The sequence below is a fragment of the Gekko japonicus genome, unplaced genomic scaffold, assembly GCF_001447785.1.
Source record: "Gekko japonicus isolate JY-2015 unplaced genomic scaffold, Gekko_japonicus_V1.1 scaffold2, whole genome shotgun sequence".
NCBI classification, from domain to species: Eukaryota; Metazoa; Chordata; class Lepidosauria; order Squamata; family Gekkonidae; genus Gekko; species Gekko japonicus.
The window spans coordinates 4,455,884-4,477,002 of record NW_015175358.1 but is presented as its reverse complement, the minus strand read 5'-3'; the positions used below and the strand labels follow the sequence as shown (position 1 = coordinate 4,477,002).

The following is a 21,119-nucleotide window of genomic DNA, read 5'->3' as shown; positions in this document are numbered from 1 at the left end:
CTCTCTCTTAGACAAAAAATATCATTAGCAATCAAACAAATATGATTGGACAAATAAACATCATTATCAATATCTGTTTTTACCCCTTTGTTTTTATTTTTGGCAGTCTCATTTAATGTTAATAAAAAGCAAATTTGCTTATTTTCCAATTAAAATGTATGTGTGATATTTGTTCAAGTCTTGCGGCTCTCAGACCTCTGATGTTTATTCTATGTGGCTCTTACGTTAAGTCAGTTTGGCTACCCCTGACCTAAAGCATCCCTGACAAATAATCATCCAATCTCTGCTTAAATACCTCTACGGAGGAAGAACACACAACAGCCTTGGAAATCAATTCTACCATTGACCTGCCCTTATTGTTAAAAAGTTTTTCCTAATGTCCAGTCAGTATCTTCCCACCAGTAATTTGAACACATTATTACAAGTCCGATCCTCCCCTACCAGCTGAAATAGCTCGCTACCCTCCTCTAAATGACAGCCCTTCAAATACTTAAAAAGAGTAATCATATCCCCCTCAACCTCCTCCAGCCTGAACATTCCCAATTCCCACAGCCTTAGGCTTAGTCTTCAAACCCCTAATCATCCTCATTGCTCTCTTCTGCCTATAAAAAGGCCTTCAGAACTGGACACAGTACTCCAAATTAGGTCTGACCAGTGCAGTATACAGTGGTACTGTCACATCGTACATCCCAGATGCTATGTATCTGTTGGTACACCCTACAATCAAATTTGCCTTCTTTGCTGCCACATCACACTGGCCACTCATACTCGATTTGCAATCCACCAAAACCCAAAGATCCTGTTAATACACACTACTACCCAAAAGAGTATACTCCATCCAGTATGTGTGCATAACATTTTTACTGGCCACATGCAAAACATTACATTTATCTCTATTAAACTGCATCTTGTTCACATCTGCCCAATATATCCAATTCTAATAGTATTTTATCTTTGTCTTCTGGAGTGTTCACTATCCCACCTGTTTAGTATCATCTGAAAATTTAATGAGTAGCTGCTTCACACCCTCATCTTGATCATTGATAAAAATATTAAGAAGAACTGGGCCCAAAACCTGAACCCTGTGGCACCCCACTAGGTACTATCCTCCAATCAGACAAGGAACCATTAACTACCACTATTTGGGTGTGATTATCCAACCAGTTCCTTATCCACCTAACCATCCTAAAATCTTATCCACAGCCCTCCAACTTGCCGACTGAAAAATCATGGGGAACGTTCTCAAATGCCTTACTAAAATCCAAATATACAATATCCATGGCATCCCCATGATCTACCATTCCTGTCATCTGATCAAAACCAGAAATGAGATTAGTCTGACAAATCAGCGGTTTTAAAATCCACTTCAGGAATTTTGGGACAGAGGTTAAACTGGCTGGTCTATACCCTTACTCCTTAAGGCTCTGTTCTTGCTCCATAGGTGAAATTGATTCTATAGAACATATATTTTTAAATTGTCCTAATTATGCAAAGGTTCGATTGGAAAGTATTAGTCCTCTGTTGGAAAATTTTCCTGGAAGATCAAATAAAATCAAGCTTGATTATCTTTTGTTGGACAGAAATCACCAGATTACTTGTCAGGTGGCTAAATTTTGTGTTCAGGTTTATAAGCATTGAAAATCCTAGAGGGCAGTATGATTTTATAGTTACTGTTAATTTAATCTTTTTATCACTTCTAAAAAATTTTAATCAAACTGTACTGCTGGTCATTGACTGTTGAAATAAATTGATTGATTGACTGGTCTATAGTTCCCCGGATCATCCTTCCTCCCCTTTTAAAAATTGGAACAGCTTTGCCCTTCTCAAATAATCTTGCAGATCACCCATCCTCCAAGAGGTCTTGAAGATAATGGATAATAGTTCTGTCGGTTCCTCAGCTAATTCTTTAAGCACTCTCAGAAGGACACCATCTGCCAAGGGAGATTTATACCCATCCATATTATCCAGATACTTTTGCATGACCTGTGTATTTATATGCACCTGCAAACATGAGTCCTGCACACATAACTTTAAAAACTCTTCTTTTATTGTGATCTTCCCTGGCCAATCCTAGCTCATTCTGAGCTTTGGCCTCCCTAAAAACCACCCTACAACATTTAGCAATGTGTAGGTACTGTTCCTTGGTAATTTGCTCTTTCTTCTATTTCCTAAACATAACCTTTTTTTCTTCAACTCACCATAGGGCTTTCTGTTCATCCACATCAAGTTCTAGGATTTCCTACCGTGTTTCTTTCTTGTTGGAACAACAATAGCTTGAGTCTGTATCAACTCATATTTAAAAGGAACCTACCCTTCACTTGCCCCTTTCCTTTCCAACATTCTTCCCCATAGAATCCTTCTCATCATCTCTCTAAATTTACTAAAATCAGCCCTACTAAAATCCAACATATGTATTGGACTAAAAACACTCCTAATATTCCTTAAAAGAGAGAATTTGAACAACATATGATTTCTTAACCCCAATATACCTACCTCCTAGGTTCCCTTTAAGCTGTGACAAGCTGCGCTGGCACACCAATTTCCCGTGGCCAGCACAGCAATTGTTACCACAGCACAGGGGCAAGAGGTTCTCTTCCCAATGGCCATGCAGCACGGATCCATTTGCTCAGGCAGCACAGAAACACAGCAGTATGCTTTGTGTTTCCTAATCTGGGCTGGCCCCACCTCCCCTCAGCTGCCGTTTGCTTACCCTGTGAAAGGGGGCGCTGCTACCCTCCCCGGCAGTCCTCTGCCTCGTGCTCCTGGAGATACCCTGGCCCATAAGGAGGACTGCTCTGTTGCCCAGCTTCTGCCCTTCCTGAGGTGAGCTGCCTGGTTGTTTGTTTTGTCTTGGGGTGGGGAGCCGGGCTCAGCAGTGTGTTAGAGGCAATCTGGTGGCTTCTGGTGCTTTGCAAAGTGACTCTCTGTGCACTTAAGCCTGCAAAGTTAGTTGGAAAAGGTGGGGGGGAGCCGGGCTCAGCAGCGTACTAGAGGTGATCTGGTGGCTTCTGGTGCTTTGCAAAGTGACTCTCTGTGTCCTTAAGCCTAGGAGGTTAAGTAATACAAATACGTTTCATATAAATATAAATAAGTTTAATATAAATATATGGCTTGTAATACAAATGATAATAGTTTATATGTTGCTTGTATGTTTGTACACTTTAATATTTTTCTTTTAATGTCGCCCCGCTCACAGTTTTAACATTAGGACCACTTTTGGCTCACAGGGTAAAATTTCTGCTCACGAGACTGCACACCTTAGAGGGAACATTGCCTACCACTCTCACCTCATCTACTAGCTCTTCCCTATTGGTTAAAAGTAAGTCTAAAATAGCCGACCCCCTAGCCACTTCTTCTACCTTTTGAAAGAGGAAGTTATCCTGCAGACAAATCAAGAAATTACATGATCCTGGGCTCTTGGTAGAATAAGTCTCCCAAAAACACTAAAGTTATCTATAGCCAATGGATCATTTGGACACATTGGCCAGTTGTCCCAAGAGGAGAGTATCCCCCTACTCTCCTTCATTAGGCAATCTGTAACAAACTGTAACCACAATATCACTGGTCTGTCAATTCCATCTTCTTACCCAGATGCTTCTTCTAGGACAGTCCTGTTCATCATCCATTATTTCTTGACAATTGTACCCTTTTCTAACATACAAAGCCACTCCTCCTCTCCAGCCCTTGTGGTTCTTTTTAAATAGCTCATATCTTTCCATTGCCACACTCCAGAGAATCATCCCACCAAGTCTCCAAATTCCTATTAAGGCATATCCTTCTATCCAGATTAGAAATTCATGCTCCTTCTGTTTATTCTACGTATGTTAGGCATTAGTATACAAACACCGCAAGCCTTCTGCCCCCAGTATCTCATCATTTTGGCTCTCCATCCACTTTCCAAATCCCTCCCTATTATCAAATCCCCCTCTAAGTGCAAAGCTCCTCAGTTTATGTCTCCATCCCCCTCCAACATCAATTTAAAGCCCTCCCAGTGAATCTAGCTGAACTCCGACCAAATACATTCTTCCCCATCTTTGTAAGATGGAGCCTATCATGTGTGAGCCATGTTCCCTCTAAACTGCACTAGGGGGCACTGGTGCACAACATTTTAGCTGGCTGCTCAGACAATTTAGTTTCTAGCTCAGGCACATTTTCCCCTCATTGGATGAGGGCAACTCATTCTGAGGTTCATAGAATTGTACCCCAAGGCACCAGCAGCTGTGCTGCAAATTTGGTGCCGCTACCTCAAAAAGCAGCCCCCAGCCCCAGATACCCCTGGATCAATTTTCCATTAAAGCCTATGAGACCCATTGACTTTAATGGTCCTCATAGGCTATAATGGAGTAGGAAAAATAGACTTTTTGCACACCCCTAATATCCCTTTTAGTATGATTTGTAAGATGCCTTGAGTCACAGTAAAAGTGGGATATAAATATTTGAATAAATAAGTAGTTTAGGCAGGGTTCTGACAGTGATTGTTTCACCTCTGTTATAGTTGACCTGTAAATTTGTCATATTTCACTAACAAATCCCAAAGTAGACTGCAAGAGTTCCCCCCCTCGCCCCCCGGCAAGTGCTGGTACATTTTCTAAAGCTCAGTGCAGGGCGATGGACTGAGGCCAGGTCTACTAATATAGTGAACTGGGGTGGGTAGACCTGTTCTCTGCCCCCCCAAGAGGGTCTACCCCCCAATATTTTCTGTAATGAAATTTGACTTGATTCTTATAATGTTTAAATTATTGTTAATTTAAATATAGTTTAAAAGAATTCATTCTGAGATTTTTTACAAGGTTATGGAAATAATCTTCTAAGATACTAATGTATGCGATAGTCAAATGTAGACTCGCTCACAACTTTAATGCTACTAGCTTTTTTCACTCATGAGGTAGAATTTTTGCTCACAACACTGGAGTTTAGAGGTAACTGCATGCGAGTAAACCATCCTCAAGTAATCCTAATTCTTGATCCCAAAAACCAAACCGCCTCCTCCAGGACCACCATCTCAACCACTGATTTCCCTCCAAAATCTTCTGCTCCCTCAACCCTTCTCTTCCTCTAGCAGGGAGGATTGGAGATAATACCACCTGAACTCCCATATTCTTTAACTGTCTCCCCCAAACCTCATAATCCATCTTAACATGCTCAACAGTTATCAGCCACATCACTTGTTCCTATTGCTCTGATCAATCACTTCCAAGCAAGGAAGTTTTAACTGAATTATTTATTACTATTGCTCTGATCAATCACTTCCAAGATCATCTTCCTTAAGCACCCAATTACAGCAAGGAAGTTTTAACTGAATTATTTATGCCGGTGATTACTTACTCGGTGGTAGGGACTTGGGAGCTACATATTGCTACATTGTTGCTTTTGGGTGAAAACCCAGACATGGTGTTGGGCAACTCTATAATAATACCATAGAATTTTGGGAAATTCCAGAGTGTCAACTGATGTTGACAACAACATGTAGTGTGATGTCATCCCCCCCCCCCAAGTTTCTTCCGCCAGCACAAATGCAAGGCCAAATAGGAGGGCGCATCTGCTGGAAAGCTGCCCACCCAAAGTGAGCAACTGGTAAGCCTGGTCTGTTTTGAGCACCATTTCTCTACGTGGCACCTGCTCTATGTTTCAGGAAAGCAGGCAAAGCTATTCCCTGGTGCTGGTTGTGGTTGGCAGGTGGTTCCCATATAATACAGAGAAGTTCTAACAACCTCATCTCTTGCAGTGCTAGAATTCAACTTGGAGGATACTTTTTAGCATAGGAAAGCATTTATTTTTTTACGTCAGCCTCATTAAGAGAACTGGAGAACTTGAAAACTTGCACACTCTTCTGTGTCAGAAGCATGACTTTCAAGCTCTTCCTGCCTCACTCCAGATCTACAAGGCAGGTGAAAGCTCAACAGTGGTGAGGGAAGATAACCCTACATGCTCCAGGGTACTCTGGTAATTAGAACACATTTAATATTAATACATACCTTACTGAATGTGTGTGTTCAGGGTGGCACACATGAGGCATTCAGTAGTCATTTAACTCTTTTGGCTAATATTAATTGTGAATGTGGCTCTCCACAAGCCATGGAGTGAGTACCAGTACTGCAGAGAATTTTTGAAATTTCAGTAGTCTTCAATTACAAGATATCTCTGTGCTTGGGGAAATTTTGGTTATGTATGGACAGTTGGCAGTTCTTTGTTAGCCTTAGAGATCATCTTCAACTTGCGTCCTTTGTTTCCTATTGTATTTTCATAGTTGAAAGGTTTTCCTTTAGGGGTTGGTGTTTTTTAGCTAGGACATATTGGAGTTAAAGCCAGTGAACTGGCTTACCCAGCAGCCAGTATGGCAAGCCAACACCATTAGGCATATAAGGATCTTGCATAGTGATTTTTATTCTCATTTTCAAATCTAAACTGCTGGTAGAATGGCAAAAACTGTGGGATAAGTGTTAACAATATTAATAAACTCTTTATTCTCAAACCAGTATTCAGATCATGGTCAAATGCAGTTGTCAGGAACTGGTTGGCAAGGAATTGTTGATTGGTTGCACAGGATCTTGGCTATACAGTCTTCGAACCCAAGTTACACTTGGTAATTAGTTGGGGCTCAGTGCCCCACAGTGGCATAAAGGAGGGAATTCAGAAAAGTAGAATTTTGTATTTTGTTACCATTAGAACATACATATATGCATTTAAGCTGTGTTTATGCTAAGATGATTGTAAAAGGTTAGAATATGAACCCCCCCCAAAAAAACAAAAAAAACAAAACAGACCAGGGATCTTTTTCTTGTTGGGCTGTAAGCCTTTAAGAATGTTAAAATGCAATAAAGAGAATGTGTTAATTATTACCAAAATTATAGTACACAGAAACCTTCATGTCACAAGACTATAAATCAAAATATATTATCCAAATATAAGAACCTTTCTATTGTGTGTGTGTGCGCACTCCTACAGATCTTGTGTACGCAACCCAGTCGAAAACATCAAAAACAGAGTAAAAGAGATAGGAGAAGCTTTCTGTCAGAGCTACACTCAGTCAACTGATGACCAGCCTGGATCACACATAGGTAAGACTGGAAGGGAGAAAAATAGAACATGATGAATTTCAAAGCCAAAGTTTTCAAAATGTATGGTTTACAAAAAAGTGGCTGACTGCACAAACCACTATAGATGGGTTGATCCTAGGGATGAGTTCTGCTATTGGCAATGTGTTCTAGTGGAAAGAAGCCTTTGGCAGATGCAGGAAGCTTTTTCACACTTGGAAGGCTTCTTGTACTTGTAGAACATACCCATTGGCAGAATAGATCTCCAGAATCCAACCCACTGTGACTTTAATAATGGAACTTTTGTGTGGGAAATTGATATAAAAAGTATATTTTATTTCTCCTATTGGGTGAAGAAGATTTCTGTAAAGTTATGCTACTGTTTTGTTCTTCTGAAACCCTACCATTAATTCGTAATGTTAATCAAGGGACAAAAAAAGTATATCACTAAAGCAGATATCAAGTAAAAGCTGATAATTTGCAACTAGCTCTGTCATCTTTCCAGGAATAGTACCAGGCTCTTACCTTGAAATTACTGTAGAAAGGAAGTTAGAGAAAGATGCTCCATATACCTATGAGTGTTTTTCAACCAAGCAGCTCATGGTTCTCTTCTCCATTTTATTGTCACAGTGATCCTGTGAAGTAGGTTAGATTGAAAGAGTGACTGGTCCACAAGATACTCAGTGAGCTTCATTGGTTTCCTTGGTCCTAGTCCAGCACTAATCAACACACCATGCCAGTTTTCTGCATCTCTGTCTCACTCATGTCAAGTTCACCATTTTGTTCAACCACTGCTGTAAACACAAGTTATTTTGGGTATTTGCCCAAATGTTGTAGTGTCTGAGTAGCACACAATATCTAGATTATATTTACAGCCCAATCCTGTGCACATTCACTCAGAAGTAAGCCCTGGTATACTCCATGAGCACTACTTCCAGAATTTCACTCTTAACACTTGCACCTTTTGATGTTCTCTTTCTCAGTATAAAGTCACATACTACTTGCCTTTTGGGGGGAAATGTAATCTAATGATAGATAAACTATATAAAACTCCTACACCACAGCATCATGAACATTTGGTTTAAATTACAGATTTTGCTGTAAACCGATTCAAATTGGCAGAAATTCTCTATTATAAAATTTTGGAGACCATAATGATACAGGAAATGCGAAGGCTGCATGGGAAAGACATGACTGTAAGTAGATGACTAGAAGAAAAAGATTGAAAGCTTCTCTTTGTGAATTTAATATTTTAGAAATCCCAGAATATTCATTCTGTTTTCTCATTCATAAGACAGCAGTTGACACCGTGGGTTTGTTTGCATGTTGCTTTGATTGGAGGAGGTACCGTAGGCGCTGTGGTAGATGCATTTTGAAGATCCAAATTCAGTTTCCAACATCTCCCATTAAAAGGATCTTGGATTTCCCAGAAAGTCTGAAGAACTGCTAGCAGTCAGAGGAGGCAGTACTTGGCTAGGTAGACCTATGACCCAACAGTGCAAGGATCTTTTTCTGTACTGCTTTCCCTATAATTAGCCAGGAAGAAAAGAAGCTGCAGACCTATTTTTTCCACCGAGGATTGGGGTGGGGTTGGTCTTTCCTGTGGGACCATAAGCACTAATTTTCTAGGGTGGAAGTATCTTGGATAACACTATTCATCTTTTTAATTATTATTTTCTTCTGTTTAAATTAGGACTTGTATATCATTTCTAGGACAAATTCTGTTTTGTACCATGTATTAATAGTACGTATTCCTAATAATCTATAAAAGGAACAATCCTAAGCAGTTCTAGCTAGAATTCTACTCAGGTCGATTCAGTAGGTCTTACTCCCAGGAAAGTGTTTGTAGAATTGCACTCATTGTTTGCTCTTGTAAATATAATCAATGTTAATCAAGGATTAATGGTCTGGTATTGCCAACCTAGCAGTTCAAAAGCAGGAAATTGTTATGTCTTGAGAGACATAATGGTAAAGCATAATCTAGCTTCACTCATTATGCGGATTGTAAATACTGACCAATGGTGTGCATTCTGGAGGGAAGGGTTTGGATTGGACGTTAACTCTTGATTATGATTGGATGTAATGTACCTAATGTGATTGGATGCTGTAAACATTGTAGGTGTGGCTATCCCAGCCAGAATTGTATATAAGTTACCGTTTTTGCCTATGGAATTCGTCTAGCTGGTCTAGTCCTTACAAGGCTGAGCCTTTATGCTGTTCTCACTGAATAAAGCTGAAATCACTTGTTGAACTGTTCCTCCGAGTTAAGTGTCATACTTAACAGAAATTACAAGTAGATAAATAGGTACCACTTGGGTGGGAAGGTAACAGCGTCCCATGCACCTTGGTGTTTAGTCATGCTGGCCACACATGACCATGGAAAAAGTCTTCAGACATCGCTGGCTCTTCGGCTTGGAAACAAAGATGAGCACTGCCCCCTAGAGTCAGATTCGACTAGCTTTCGAGCAAGGGAAACCTTTACCTTTACTTTTATTGGAAAGAGATGAATGCTTGTCTGTTTAAAAATTGTCTGTCTGTTAAAATTGCACTGGGGTTTTACTACATGACAATTGTTTGTAACAGAATACTTGAAAGGCCTTTTCCAAAAAAGAGAACTTCACTGTAGGCAGAATTGGAGCAGGGCTGTTAATCCACAGCTGTTCTGTCGTCACTGAGCTGTATGGTAGTGCAACAACTTCTGCATAAGCCTTGTATTCTTCTTTCTGTACCATTTATACATTTCATTCTCACTAGTAGACTCTCTTATGGTTATGGGTTGTAATTGTTCTCTCTGATCTTTCTCTCTAGGCTCTTTTAGAACAAGATATTTTCCATCGTTCCCTGCTGGCATGTTGTTTGGAGATTGTGCTGTTTGCATATAGTTCACCACGAACTTTCCCATGGATCATTGAAGTTCTCAACCTCAGACCATTCTATTTCTATAAGGTAAACATGAGTGAAGGATGTCAAAGGGCCATTTCACATGCCATGCCACATCAAACCAATTGTTGCCACCAGTGGGAGCAGTGGCCAATTCCAGCTCCCTGGCTAGTATATCTTAGTGATGCATATGTCTGCTGCATTCACACAACTGTTCTAAGTGCACCTTAAATCATCTTGGATGTATACTTACATAAATCTAATACCTGGATGATCCAGATAATTTTCCTTACTAGTGAGAGAACCCTAGAAAACATGGTGTAAAGTTCATGAAGCTAACATAAAGTTTATGTTTTATCTTCAGACTAGCAACACAGATTATTAGAATTGTTTAGTTTGTGTGAAAATACCATAAGGCAGGAAGACTAGTTAAAAAGGGCATAATTGCATTTATAGTTGTTTTACATTTGGAAGACCTTCTTGAAAGTTTTATGGTAGTGGCAGTCACATTGCCTGAAGAAGTTAAAAATCCTTCTTCTGTATCATTCTTGAACTCGTATTATAAAACCAGAAGTTGTGTCCTGCACAAAGTAATTTTCTTGGATGCTGTCATTCAAATGTAGTTATATATAATGTCCAAAATGAAAAGTTGGTGGACAAGAGGAATGAATGTTTGGGTTGCGGAAACTAAACCTTAGGTAGAAGTAAGAGGAAAAGCATAAAGTGGCATTAGCATTGTGAATGGGTGACCACACTGTTTCTTTTGTTCAAGGTAATTGAAGTCTTCATTCGGTCAGAAGAAGGCCTCTCTAGAGATATGGTGAAACATCTCAACAGCATTGAGGAACAGATTCTTGAAAGTTTAGCCTGGACAAAAGATTCTGCACTGTGGGAGGCTCTCCAAGCATCAGAAAACAAGGTTCCCACCTGTGAAGAAGTATGTCAGCAGGCAAATAGTTAAATTAAAAATATTTTTCCAGAGAAACAGGAAAAAAATCTTAGATGAAAGTTTATTTTTTTTTATTGATGAGCCAGTTTGGTGTAATGGTTAAGAGCAGCAGACTCTAATCTGGAGAACTGGGTTTGATTTCCCACTCTTTCGCATTCAGCCAGCTGGGGGACCTTGGGTCAGTCACCATTCTCTCAGAGCTGTTCTCTCAAGAGCAGTTCTTTTAGAAGTCTCTTAGCCCCACCTACCTCACAGGGTGTCTGGTGAGGGGAAGGAAGTGAAGGAGATTGTAAGTCACTCTGAGACCTCAAGTGAAGGGCGAGGTATAACTCCAGGTCTCCTTCCTCTCCTTCTCCTCCACCTCCTCCTTGTGCTTCTAATCCTGCCAGTCTTCCAAGCAGTGCACAGTGGTATAGATAGTTCTTCTCTTTTTCCGATTTATCTTCAGAACAAGCCAGTGAGGTAGGTTAGGCTGAGAGAGGATGATTGGCTCAAGGATCATAGTAAGTTTTATAGAAAGCAGGGAATTTAAACCCACTTCTGACCCAACATTCAAAACCAGTGCACCACACTGGTTCTTAGATTAGAACACCTAATGCAATACTGCTTTTTAACTTGTTCATTAATGATTTGGAGTTGGGAGTAAGCAGTGAAGTGGCTAAATTTGCGGATGATACAAAGTTGTTCAGGGTGGTGAAAACCAGTGAGGATTGTGAGGCACTCCAAAGGGATCTGTCAAGGATGAGCAAGTGGGCGTCAATATGGCAAATGGGGTCTGAACTGGCAGAGACTGATCAAGAGAGAGATCTTGGAGTCGTAGTAGATAACTCACTGAAAATGTCGAGACAGTGTGTGACTGCAATAAAGAAGGCCAATGCTATGCTGGGGATTATTAGGAAGGGTATTGAAAACAGATCAGCCAATATCATAATGCCCCTATATAAATCAATGGTGAGACCTCATTTGGAATACTGTGTGCAATTCTGGTCACCACACCTTAAAAAGGATATTATAGCTTTGGAAAAAGTGCAGAAAAGGGCAACTCAAAAGATAAAAGGGTTGGAACACTTTCCCTATGAGGAAAGGTTAAAGCACTTAGGGCTCTTTAGCTTGGAGAAAAGACGACTGAGGGGTGACATGATCGAGGTTTATAAGATTATGCATGGGAAAGAGCAGGTAAAGAAAGAGGTACTTTTCTCCCTTTCTCACAATACAAGAACTCGTGGGCACTCCATGAAACTGCAGAGCGGTCGGGTTAGAACGGATAAAAGGAAGTACTTCTTCACCCAAAGAGTGATTAACACATGGAATTCACTGCCACAGGAAGTGGTGGCGGCTACAAGCATGGACGGCTTCAAAAGGGAATTAGATAAGCATATGGAGCAGAGCTCTGGGGCAAGTGATGCTCTGTCTTCTTGGTGTTTGGGGGGGCCAACATTGGCTTCTCTTATGTTCTTATGTACTCTTTATTTAAAAAAAAAAACAGTATGCAAAAAGGAGTATTGTTCCTGTTTCTTGAAATTTTGTCATCTCTTCTTTTACAGGTAATATTCCCATGCAATTTTGAAATAGGAAATGGGGGAAGAGGACTGGGACATCTGCCTATGATGCCAGTGTCTCCTATAGTGCATCCTCGAGTAAAAGAAGTTCGGACTGATCTGGGGGGAAATCTTAGGCGGGGTAGGTTTAAGTGTTTGCTTTTCACCCCTGCCTTGTAATTGATGATATTCTGTGTCTGAAAGTATTGATATTAAATGATTCCCTTTAGTTGTGATGATTGATTAGAGTCAGTAACCTGGGCTTTATTCAAAAGTTGGCATTTAAACCTGAACCTCAAAGGAATGTGGGCCATGAAGCTTGCACAGAGTTGTATGCTAATTTGGTTGGTCCAACAAAATGGTATTAACATAGATTTATTCTTGTTTTTGCCAAGAAGAAAATATTGGAAAGTTCCTCTTCTTCATCAGTGGAGGATGGTATCCTTACAATAGCTTATGCCTCCTGCTGCTCCTCTGCTATACATCGTGCTCCTTGGGCAGGGTTTATGCAAATTAATTTGCCAAGTTTCCCAGCTGCCTAGAGGTGAATCTCCCAGTTCATGCCCTGCCCATCTCCATGGCAGGATGAACATCTAGATCTCGCTAAATAATTAACATACCTAAGGATCTCAGAAAATCCTTGAGGTGCTCAGCAGCCCTGTGCCTTATCTCATCTGCTTCTGAAGCCAAGTCAAAAAAGGCCCTTTCTCAGCAGACCCCACTCAATGCCCAGCACACTTCATTGACTGCTGCTTCCCCCAACAGTCTCCACAGGAGTGGTTGGCAAACCTCCATTGGTCTCTTCAGTGGATGACCTGTCCCTTTCCTTGAAATCCCCAGTGAAAGAAATCACAGTTCTTGGCTGGCCTGAGCCTTCAGTGGCATCAGGGCTGGAAGATGGGACTCTCCCTCTCTCCAGTTTGGTGTAGTGGTTAAGTGCGTGGACTCTAATCTGGGAGAACCGGGTTTGATTCCCCACTCCTCCACTTGCACCTGGCTGGATGACCTTGGGCAAGCCATGGTTCTGATAAGAGCTGTTCTTGAAAAAGAGCAGTTTCTGTCAAGAGCTCTCTCAGCCCCACCTACCTCACAGAGTGTCTGTTGTAGGGAGGGGAAGGGAAAGGAGTTTGTAAGCCGCTCTGAGACACCTTTGGGTAGTGAAGGGCGGGGTATAAATCCAATCTCCTCCTCCTCCTCCTGGCCCAGCAACAGCTGAGTCTGTTGGGACCCAGATGCCTCCTCCATAGTGAGTCATGGTGGCAGCCTCCACCAAAGCGTGCCTGGCCACAGAGGCTCTTATATGTCATTTCCAGTATCTCTGCCAACACCTGTAGAAGTGAGTAACCCTCAGCAAGATTTGAGGGAGCATCTCTGATACCCTGGCAGAGTTTCTAAGATTTTTCTGATATGTGCCAGCTTGAGATCTGACAGTCAGACTCTCAATTTAAGAGGGCATTACAAATGCAAGGGTTGCTCCAGCTGTACACAAACAGCCCAAATTAAAACTTTCATACATCCTATTAGCAGAAGAACACTTACTTTGAAACTTTTGTCCATGTAATCTTTTATACGTGGACATGCCAACATATATGCGAGCATACCTCATTTTAGGATGAGGGTATTTGAATACCAGAGCAAAATCGGAGACGCCAATGTTGGATCAGGCCAAGGGCATGCCTCATTTTAGGATCAGGGTAACACCAGAGCAAAATCGGGGTTAAGTATCTTGAGGCTTCCTTAGTAGCAGATTTTTTTTTATCATCGTCATAAATCCACTGATTTTACATTTTTTGCCAGTGAGTTGATATGGGCACAACCATATCATCACTGTGACATCTTTGATATTAACAATCTGTTGCTTCAAAGGAAGGTTGGATTTACACTTTGGATTCACTACATCCCAGAGGCTCAAATGATTGTTTGGACTGATCTCCTTTTATTAAAGTCAGTTCGCTTTCCCCTCCTTATTGGTTCTCTGCCCCATAAAATGAGAACATTTTCTCAGAACTATAAAAAATGGTGCAACTCCAGATCACTGTGGCCTTTTTGCTGACATAATTCAATGTAATTGGTGTGATTAGTGAAGGATGCCTTCCCCCTTTCTTTAAGATTGTTTTCCTTCAGTTTTATAATGACATACACACAAACACTCTGCATCTGTGGGTTTATTTTACAGAATTTATATGGACAAGTTATGTAGCTTTCTGCTCAGTTGTGTTTTGATACAATAGTAAGTTTATTTTCTTTTTTGCAAAAGAATATTGCATAATAATCTTGCATATGTATTTTGAGTGGTGCTTTACTGACAACAAAAGATGACAGTAAATGTTCAGCAAGTTTTCTGAAAAAAAATTTCTTTTCAAAATGAGTGTTGGCTAGCAACGCATCATAATATTTGTATTTGTCTTGTTATAACAATTACAGACTTGCACTGTGATTTGATTTCTCACTCCCTCTGGTACTTCCTTGTATCTTTATTCTATAAGAACATAAGAGACGCCAATGTTGGATCAGGCCAAAGGCCCATCCAGTCCAACACTCTGTATCACACAGTGGCCAGAAATACCAGTGCCATCAGGAGGTCCACCAGTGGGGCCAGGACATTAGAAGCCCTCCCACTGTTGACCCCCCCCCAAGCAACAAGAAGACAGAGCACGTGGTCTCTGTGCTTCACACCCATGGGATACAGTGCACCTGTGCTGGATCGATCGGTATTGTAGCAAGCGCTAATGGATTTTTGCGCCCAGACCTCAGGCATGCGCAGGAACCCCACCACGCATGCCCAGAGGGGTGGGTGCAGACATCCCGCCAGTTCCTTTCTTTCCACCGCGCTGGAAGCACCTTCCTTTCGTTGGTCAGATTGGTAGCTATTTTTCCTCAGAGGCTCTTTGGATTTCTCTTCAGTTTTTCTCTTACTTTTCCACTTTTGCCTTTGCTTATTTGTTGTTTTCTTTTAAAAAAAAGACTTTGTTTAGTTGAGGGGAAAGTTTTTCGTTTTACCTCAGTCACATCCGACCCGTCTAACCCCCTTCCTCCAAACTTGGTGCCTCATCACCACAGACAAATGGGTGCTGTCCATCTTGACCCAGGGTTACCGCATAGAATTTATTCAGAACCCCATTACTCCTGTCTTCGTCTCCACACCCCCTTCTCCAGCCCTTCTGGAAGAAGTGTCCGTCCTTCTGCACAAGGGAGCCATCGAGCCAGGGCCACTGCTCTACAGGGCAGGGGATTCTGTTCCCGCTATTTCACCGTTCCAAAGCAGGATGGAGGCGTTCGACCAATCTTAGATCTACGGGCGCTAAACTGCTTTGTAACTTACCACCACTTCCGCATGGTGTCCTTGCAGCAGATTCTACCACTTCTCCAGAAGAACGTCTGGGTGGCCACCCTCGACTTCCAGGATGTGTATTTCCACCTCACCATCCACCCGTCCCACCGCCAATACCTATGCTTCGCAATTGGTCAACATCACTACCAATATGCAGCTCTGCCATTCGGCCTTTCAAGTGCACTGAGAGTCCACAAACACGATGGTTGTGGTCGCAGCCTTCCTTCATCACAAGGGTATCTCCATCTACCCATACATCGACGATTGGCACTTGGTTGCGACTTCCAGGGACGCCCTAGTCTCAAACATCAATGAAACGCTAGCCCTCCTGGGAAACTTGGGCCTGCAAGTAAATCTGGAGAAATCTCAACTTCAACCGGTCCAGAAAATACACTACATCGGTGCGCTACTGGACTCCACAAATTGCACAGCCTCCCTGCCACAAAACAGAGCCGCCAACATAATCAATCTAGCCACTGTCATGCGTACTCGACCTTCAGTGACGGCCTTCCAAATACAAAGGCTGCTCGGCCTCATGGCTGCTACTACATCAGTCCTGGTATTTGCCAAGTTGAGAATGCGCCACCTGCAACTCTGGTTTATCCGCAATTTCAATCCAGAGCGAGACACACACTCAACCCACCTGTCCCCACCTGTCAAAGTACAGGACTCTTTACTTTGGTGGACCGCCCCTTCCAACCTTTTCCAGGGAGCACCCTTCCATCCTCCATCACCCCAAATTATCCTGAGTACAGATGCCTCTCTCTCGAGCTGGGGTGCCGACATGATGGAACTTTGTGTCGGAGGCAGATGGGACACACAGAAATGGAATCGGCACATCAATTTCCTGGAACTGCTTGCGATACAGTTTGCTGTCACCAGTTTCCTGCCCCTGATCAAGGACAATACTACTGCCCTCAGCTACATAAACAAGCAAGGGGGCACTGTCTCCCAACGCCTCTGCGACCTCGCCCTTCGGTTGTGGGACTTCTGTATCACCCACAACGTCTTCCTAGTCGCCACACACATACCGGGTCACATGAATGTGCAGGTGGACCACCTGAGTCGGGCACGACTCAGTCTGCACAAGTGGGAAATGAATCCGACTTACCTTCTTCCACTCTTCCGCAAGTGGGGGTTCCCCCAGATGTTTTCACCACCAGGGCGAACAAAAAGTGTCCTCTGTTCTGCAGTCGAGGTGGCAGGGACCCACAGTCTTTAGGGGATGGTCTCCTCTACCTGTGGTCCAGAGAATTTCTCTTCCTCTTCCCTCCACTGCCTCTACTTCTGAGAGTGGTCCGCAAAATCATCAGCGACAGAGTGGACTGCATCCTCATAACCCCGTGGTGGCCGAGGCAACTATGGTTCTCAACCATCCTCGATCTGTCAGCGGGGGTCTACCACCAATTTCCTCCGGCACAAGACCTTCTGTTCCTAACCGAGTCCCCTCTCCTATACCACGATGTGCCACGAATGAAGTTGACAGCCTGGAGAGTGGCCTCAACAGCTTTTCCTCCCGCATAACAAATGTCTTGCTAAACTCCAGAAAGTCCACTACAGGAAAAATCTTATCTTACAAGTGGCTAAGGTTTTGTTCCTCCTTGGGTAAAGATGCCCTTCAAGCCACCTCCGCAGGTCTCGAGAAGGTTTTCGAATTCCTCCTGTCTCTCGCTGACACGGGACTGTTACATTCCTCGTTAAAGGTTTATTTGGCTGTACTTTGAGCATACCATGTTCAAGTTGAAGGATGCACACTGATCTTCGACGTGGTCTCTGTGCTTCACACCCATGGGATCTAGTGCGCACACGCTGGATCGATCAGTGCTGTAGCAAGCTCTTTTAACGGATTTTCGCACCCAGTCCCTTAGGTATGCACAGGAACCCCACCACGCATGCCCAGAGGGGTGGGCGCGGACATCCCGCCAGTTCCTCGAAGATCACCAGTTACTGGTAAGCAACCTGTTTTTCTCACACACCCTTTCTAAACGTTTTTTGACGGGACTGTTACAACTGTACCCTCCCATCAAAAGTCCTGTCATCCCCTGGGACCTTTCCCTGGTCCTTCGCCAACTCACCAGGAAACCCTTTGAGCCGCTCGCAACTTGCAACATGAAATTTTTGTCCTGGAAAACAGCCTTTCTAGTGGCTGTCATTTTAGCAAGGTGAGTTGGAGAAATACTGGCTTTCAGACATGACACTCCTTACTTGTCTTTTTTGCCAGACGGCGTCCGCCTTGTACCTGACATCTCATTCCTACCGAAGGTAGTGTCAGAATTTCACTTACAGGCAGAGGTCTTCCTCCCGGATTTCTTCCCTGCTCCGACATCCCCAGAGAAGAGGCTGTTACACACCTTGGATATGAAGCATGCACTTCTATTCTACCTAAACAGAACCCGTCCAACGAGATGCGACTGTCAAGTGTTCGTTTCGTATGCCCCAGCAAGGCTGGGAACTCACATCATGGCCCAGCGTTTGTCAAGGTGGATTGTAGGTCTCATCCACCTCTGCTAACAGCTATTGCCTGGCCCTATCAGGGCTCATTCAAACCGAGCTGTTGCAGCCTCAACTGCCTTCCTCCAGGGAGTGCCACTGATGGACATTTGCAATGCCGCTACGTGGGCCACGCCTAACACCTTCATCAGGCACTACGCCCTAGACGTCCGTAAGAACACCAATACCAGCATGGGACGTCACATTCTGTCTTCGGCTACGTAGTAATGGACCTGCCAGCACCCTCCTCCAGGTAGGCCACTGCTCACTAATCTCCCATGGGTGTGAAGCACAGAGACCACATCGAAGATAAACAGATTGCTTACCTGTAACTGGTGATCTTCGAGTGGTCATCTGTGCATTCACACCACTGGCCCTCCTTCCCTGCTGCTGTCAGCTTCTGCATTTTTCATAGGGGTTGATTCGTGGTGGTTTGAAGGAACTGGCGGGATGTCCGCGCCCACCCCTCTGGACATGCGTGGTGGGGTTCCTGCGCATGCCTGAGGTCTGGGCGCAAAAATCCGTTAGAGCTTGCTACAATACCAATCGATCCAGCGCAGGTGCACTGTATCCCATGGGTGTGAATGCACAGATGACCACTCGAAGATCACCAGTTATAGGTAAGCAACCTGTTTTTCTCATGTCTTAGGGGGTTGTCTCCCTTGTATATCTAAGGATTACGTCTCCCAGCCACCCTGGAACAGGTGTATCCTGTTTCCCAGATAAAGAAAAGAGGCATGTCACTGACTCATGCAACATCATCGAGCACCTCATCCAGATTCAGGCTATAGAGCCTATGCCAAAGAATGAAAATTTTTCAGGAACCTACTACTTGTGCACCAGGGGAATGGAAACTAGAAGGAAATTCTAGATCTGAAGCCGTTCAACAGACTTGAAAGAAAAAGGTGATTCTGTTCTACAGCAGAAGCCCTCCAGGCAGGAGACTTCCTGGCACACATAGACCTCAAGGATGCCTACCCTTATGTTCCAATACATCCTTCCTCAAGAAAAGTCCTCCACTTCACCTGTGCCTGCAGCCGCTTTCAGCACTGGGTGCTCCCATTTGGTCTTTCTTCCTCCCTACAAGTCTTCACCAAACTCACGCTCACCATTGTAGCACATCTTGGACTTCAGGGAGTGCATGTCTACCCCATCTGGATGACCTCCTGATCTGGTCCAAGTCCAGGAGTCAGGGCAAGCTTCATGCCCAACTAATACTCCAGACCCTGAGACAACATGGGCTTCTTATAAAAGACCGTAAGAGCTTCTTGATTCCATGTCAAACAATAGGCTACTTGGGTGTAATAATTGACACCTCTGTCTCCACACTTCACGTCTCCCGGGAATCAAGAAGTTCTCCTACTTTCCTCTGCCCACACCCAAAATACCCTAGGGAGCAGGATTGGCACAAGTTGGTTATCAAGTGGGCATACAAGATATACATCAAGTTCTCTGTTCCTGTTGCTCCGATTTCCTGTTTGTCTCTCACAGCCCAGGGAATTTGGGCAAGAGGATCCAGAAGGATTAGGGATTAGCCAGAAGCATTAAAGCCTGTATTTCCTAACATCTCTGGCATCAGAATGCATTCCTCAAGAGGAGCAAAGACTTCAGCAGCCTTCTTTTCCAGTGGTCCTATTGAATAGATTCGTAAGGCAGCCACTTGGGCTTCCATCTTCTCATTTTTGAGACAGTATAACTTGGATCTTTATGCCTTGGCTGAGGCAACTTTTGGCGGAAGGGTTCTCCAACAGGTTGTTGTCTAAATGATTCCTCAGCGTCTTCCACCCAGAATGACTCGGCTTTCCAACATCCCATCATAAGAATATCTTTCTCCACTGATGGAGAAAGAAACATTGGACATTGTGAAGGTTTTTTCTTTCCCATCCTTGGTGGTTTATTAATTCCTGGGGATCAATTTTTTTTCCTTGTGTCTTCTCTCTTCTCTCCTTCTTTGGGACTTCCTGACAGCCTTCACTCTGTATTCTGATGTAGCCTACCCCAGCTGAGTAGCTTGGCCAGACATGTACTGGGGGATTTTCCTCTAGGACAGCCAGGTAGCTCAGCAAATTAATTTTTATAACTACTGCCCAAGGGGTAGGGTGGGAGCATAACCCTTTTTAAGGATACCGACCAATCCACTGATGAGAGGAAACCTTTATGGTAAGTCTAGTGTTTCTTTTTCAATGAGTCATACAGACACTGAAAGAAATTTTTTAGGCAAGGAAGAATTTCATCGCTCAAAACTCATTCCTGAAATTTGAAGCAGTGTCTTTATGTCTTGTTGGTCTTTGTAGTGATGCATTGTCTCCCTTTTCGCTTTAGATATGCAGCCATTGTCTCCAATCTCTGTTCATGAACGCTACAGTTCTCCTGTGGCAGGAAGTGCTAAGAGAAGGTTGTTTGGAGATGAAGGCCCCAAAGAAGCACTCACAGAAAAGAATGTGAGTGAAGGAACTTGGCTAAAAATAGCCCCAGTGTCAAACTTAGCTGATGAAAATGTGTCTGTTTTGCAAGAACAGACAGTTCTCACTATGGCAGCAGCTGCAGTACCAGGGGCAACAGGACAGACAATGACAATCCCACTGCATGGTAAGTTTTACTTTTTTCTTCTAGTTTATTAATCAGCATTAAGAACTTTATAATAAGCTAGAGTGATATAACATTCACAAATATTTGGGGCACAAGGAATTTCATTTCATTGAGTTCCTTCTCTTAACTGTTAAGGAAAAGTGTTTAGAGTGTTCTGCTATAAAGGCACTGTATGGAGGAATTATACTGATTAGTTGAGAAAATAATATACATGAAATGTATACATGGTTGGACCAGAACCAATGGGTTGAAATTAAATCAGAAGAGTTTTTGGATAAACATTAGGAAGAACTTCCTGACAGAGCGGT

At 43.0% G+C, this 21,119-nt stretch overlaps 1 protein-coding gene across 1 annotated transcript in view; it reads left to right on the top strand.

Moving 5' to 3' along the window:
- Positions 1-21,119, top strand: part of RBL1 (retinoblastoma-like 1) — a 45,644-nt gene that overhangs the window by 10,743 nt on the left and 13,782 nt on the right. Inside the window, exons 10-15 of the mRNA XM_015425255.1 lie at positions 6,946-7,058; positions 8,127-8,230; positions 9,843-9,980; positions 10,687-10,851; positions 12,408-12,543; positions 20,545-20,811. Coding sequence (XP_015280741.1) covers positions 6,946-7,058; positions 8,127-8,230; positions 9,843-9,980; positions 10,687-10,851; positions 12,408-12,543; positions 20,545-20,811 — 923 coding nt within the window. The remainder of the gene's footprint in view (positions 1-6,945; positions 7,059-8,126; positions 8,231-9,842; positions 9,981-10,686; positions 10,852-12,407; positions 12,544-20,544; positions 20,812-21,119) is intronic.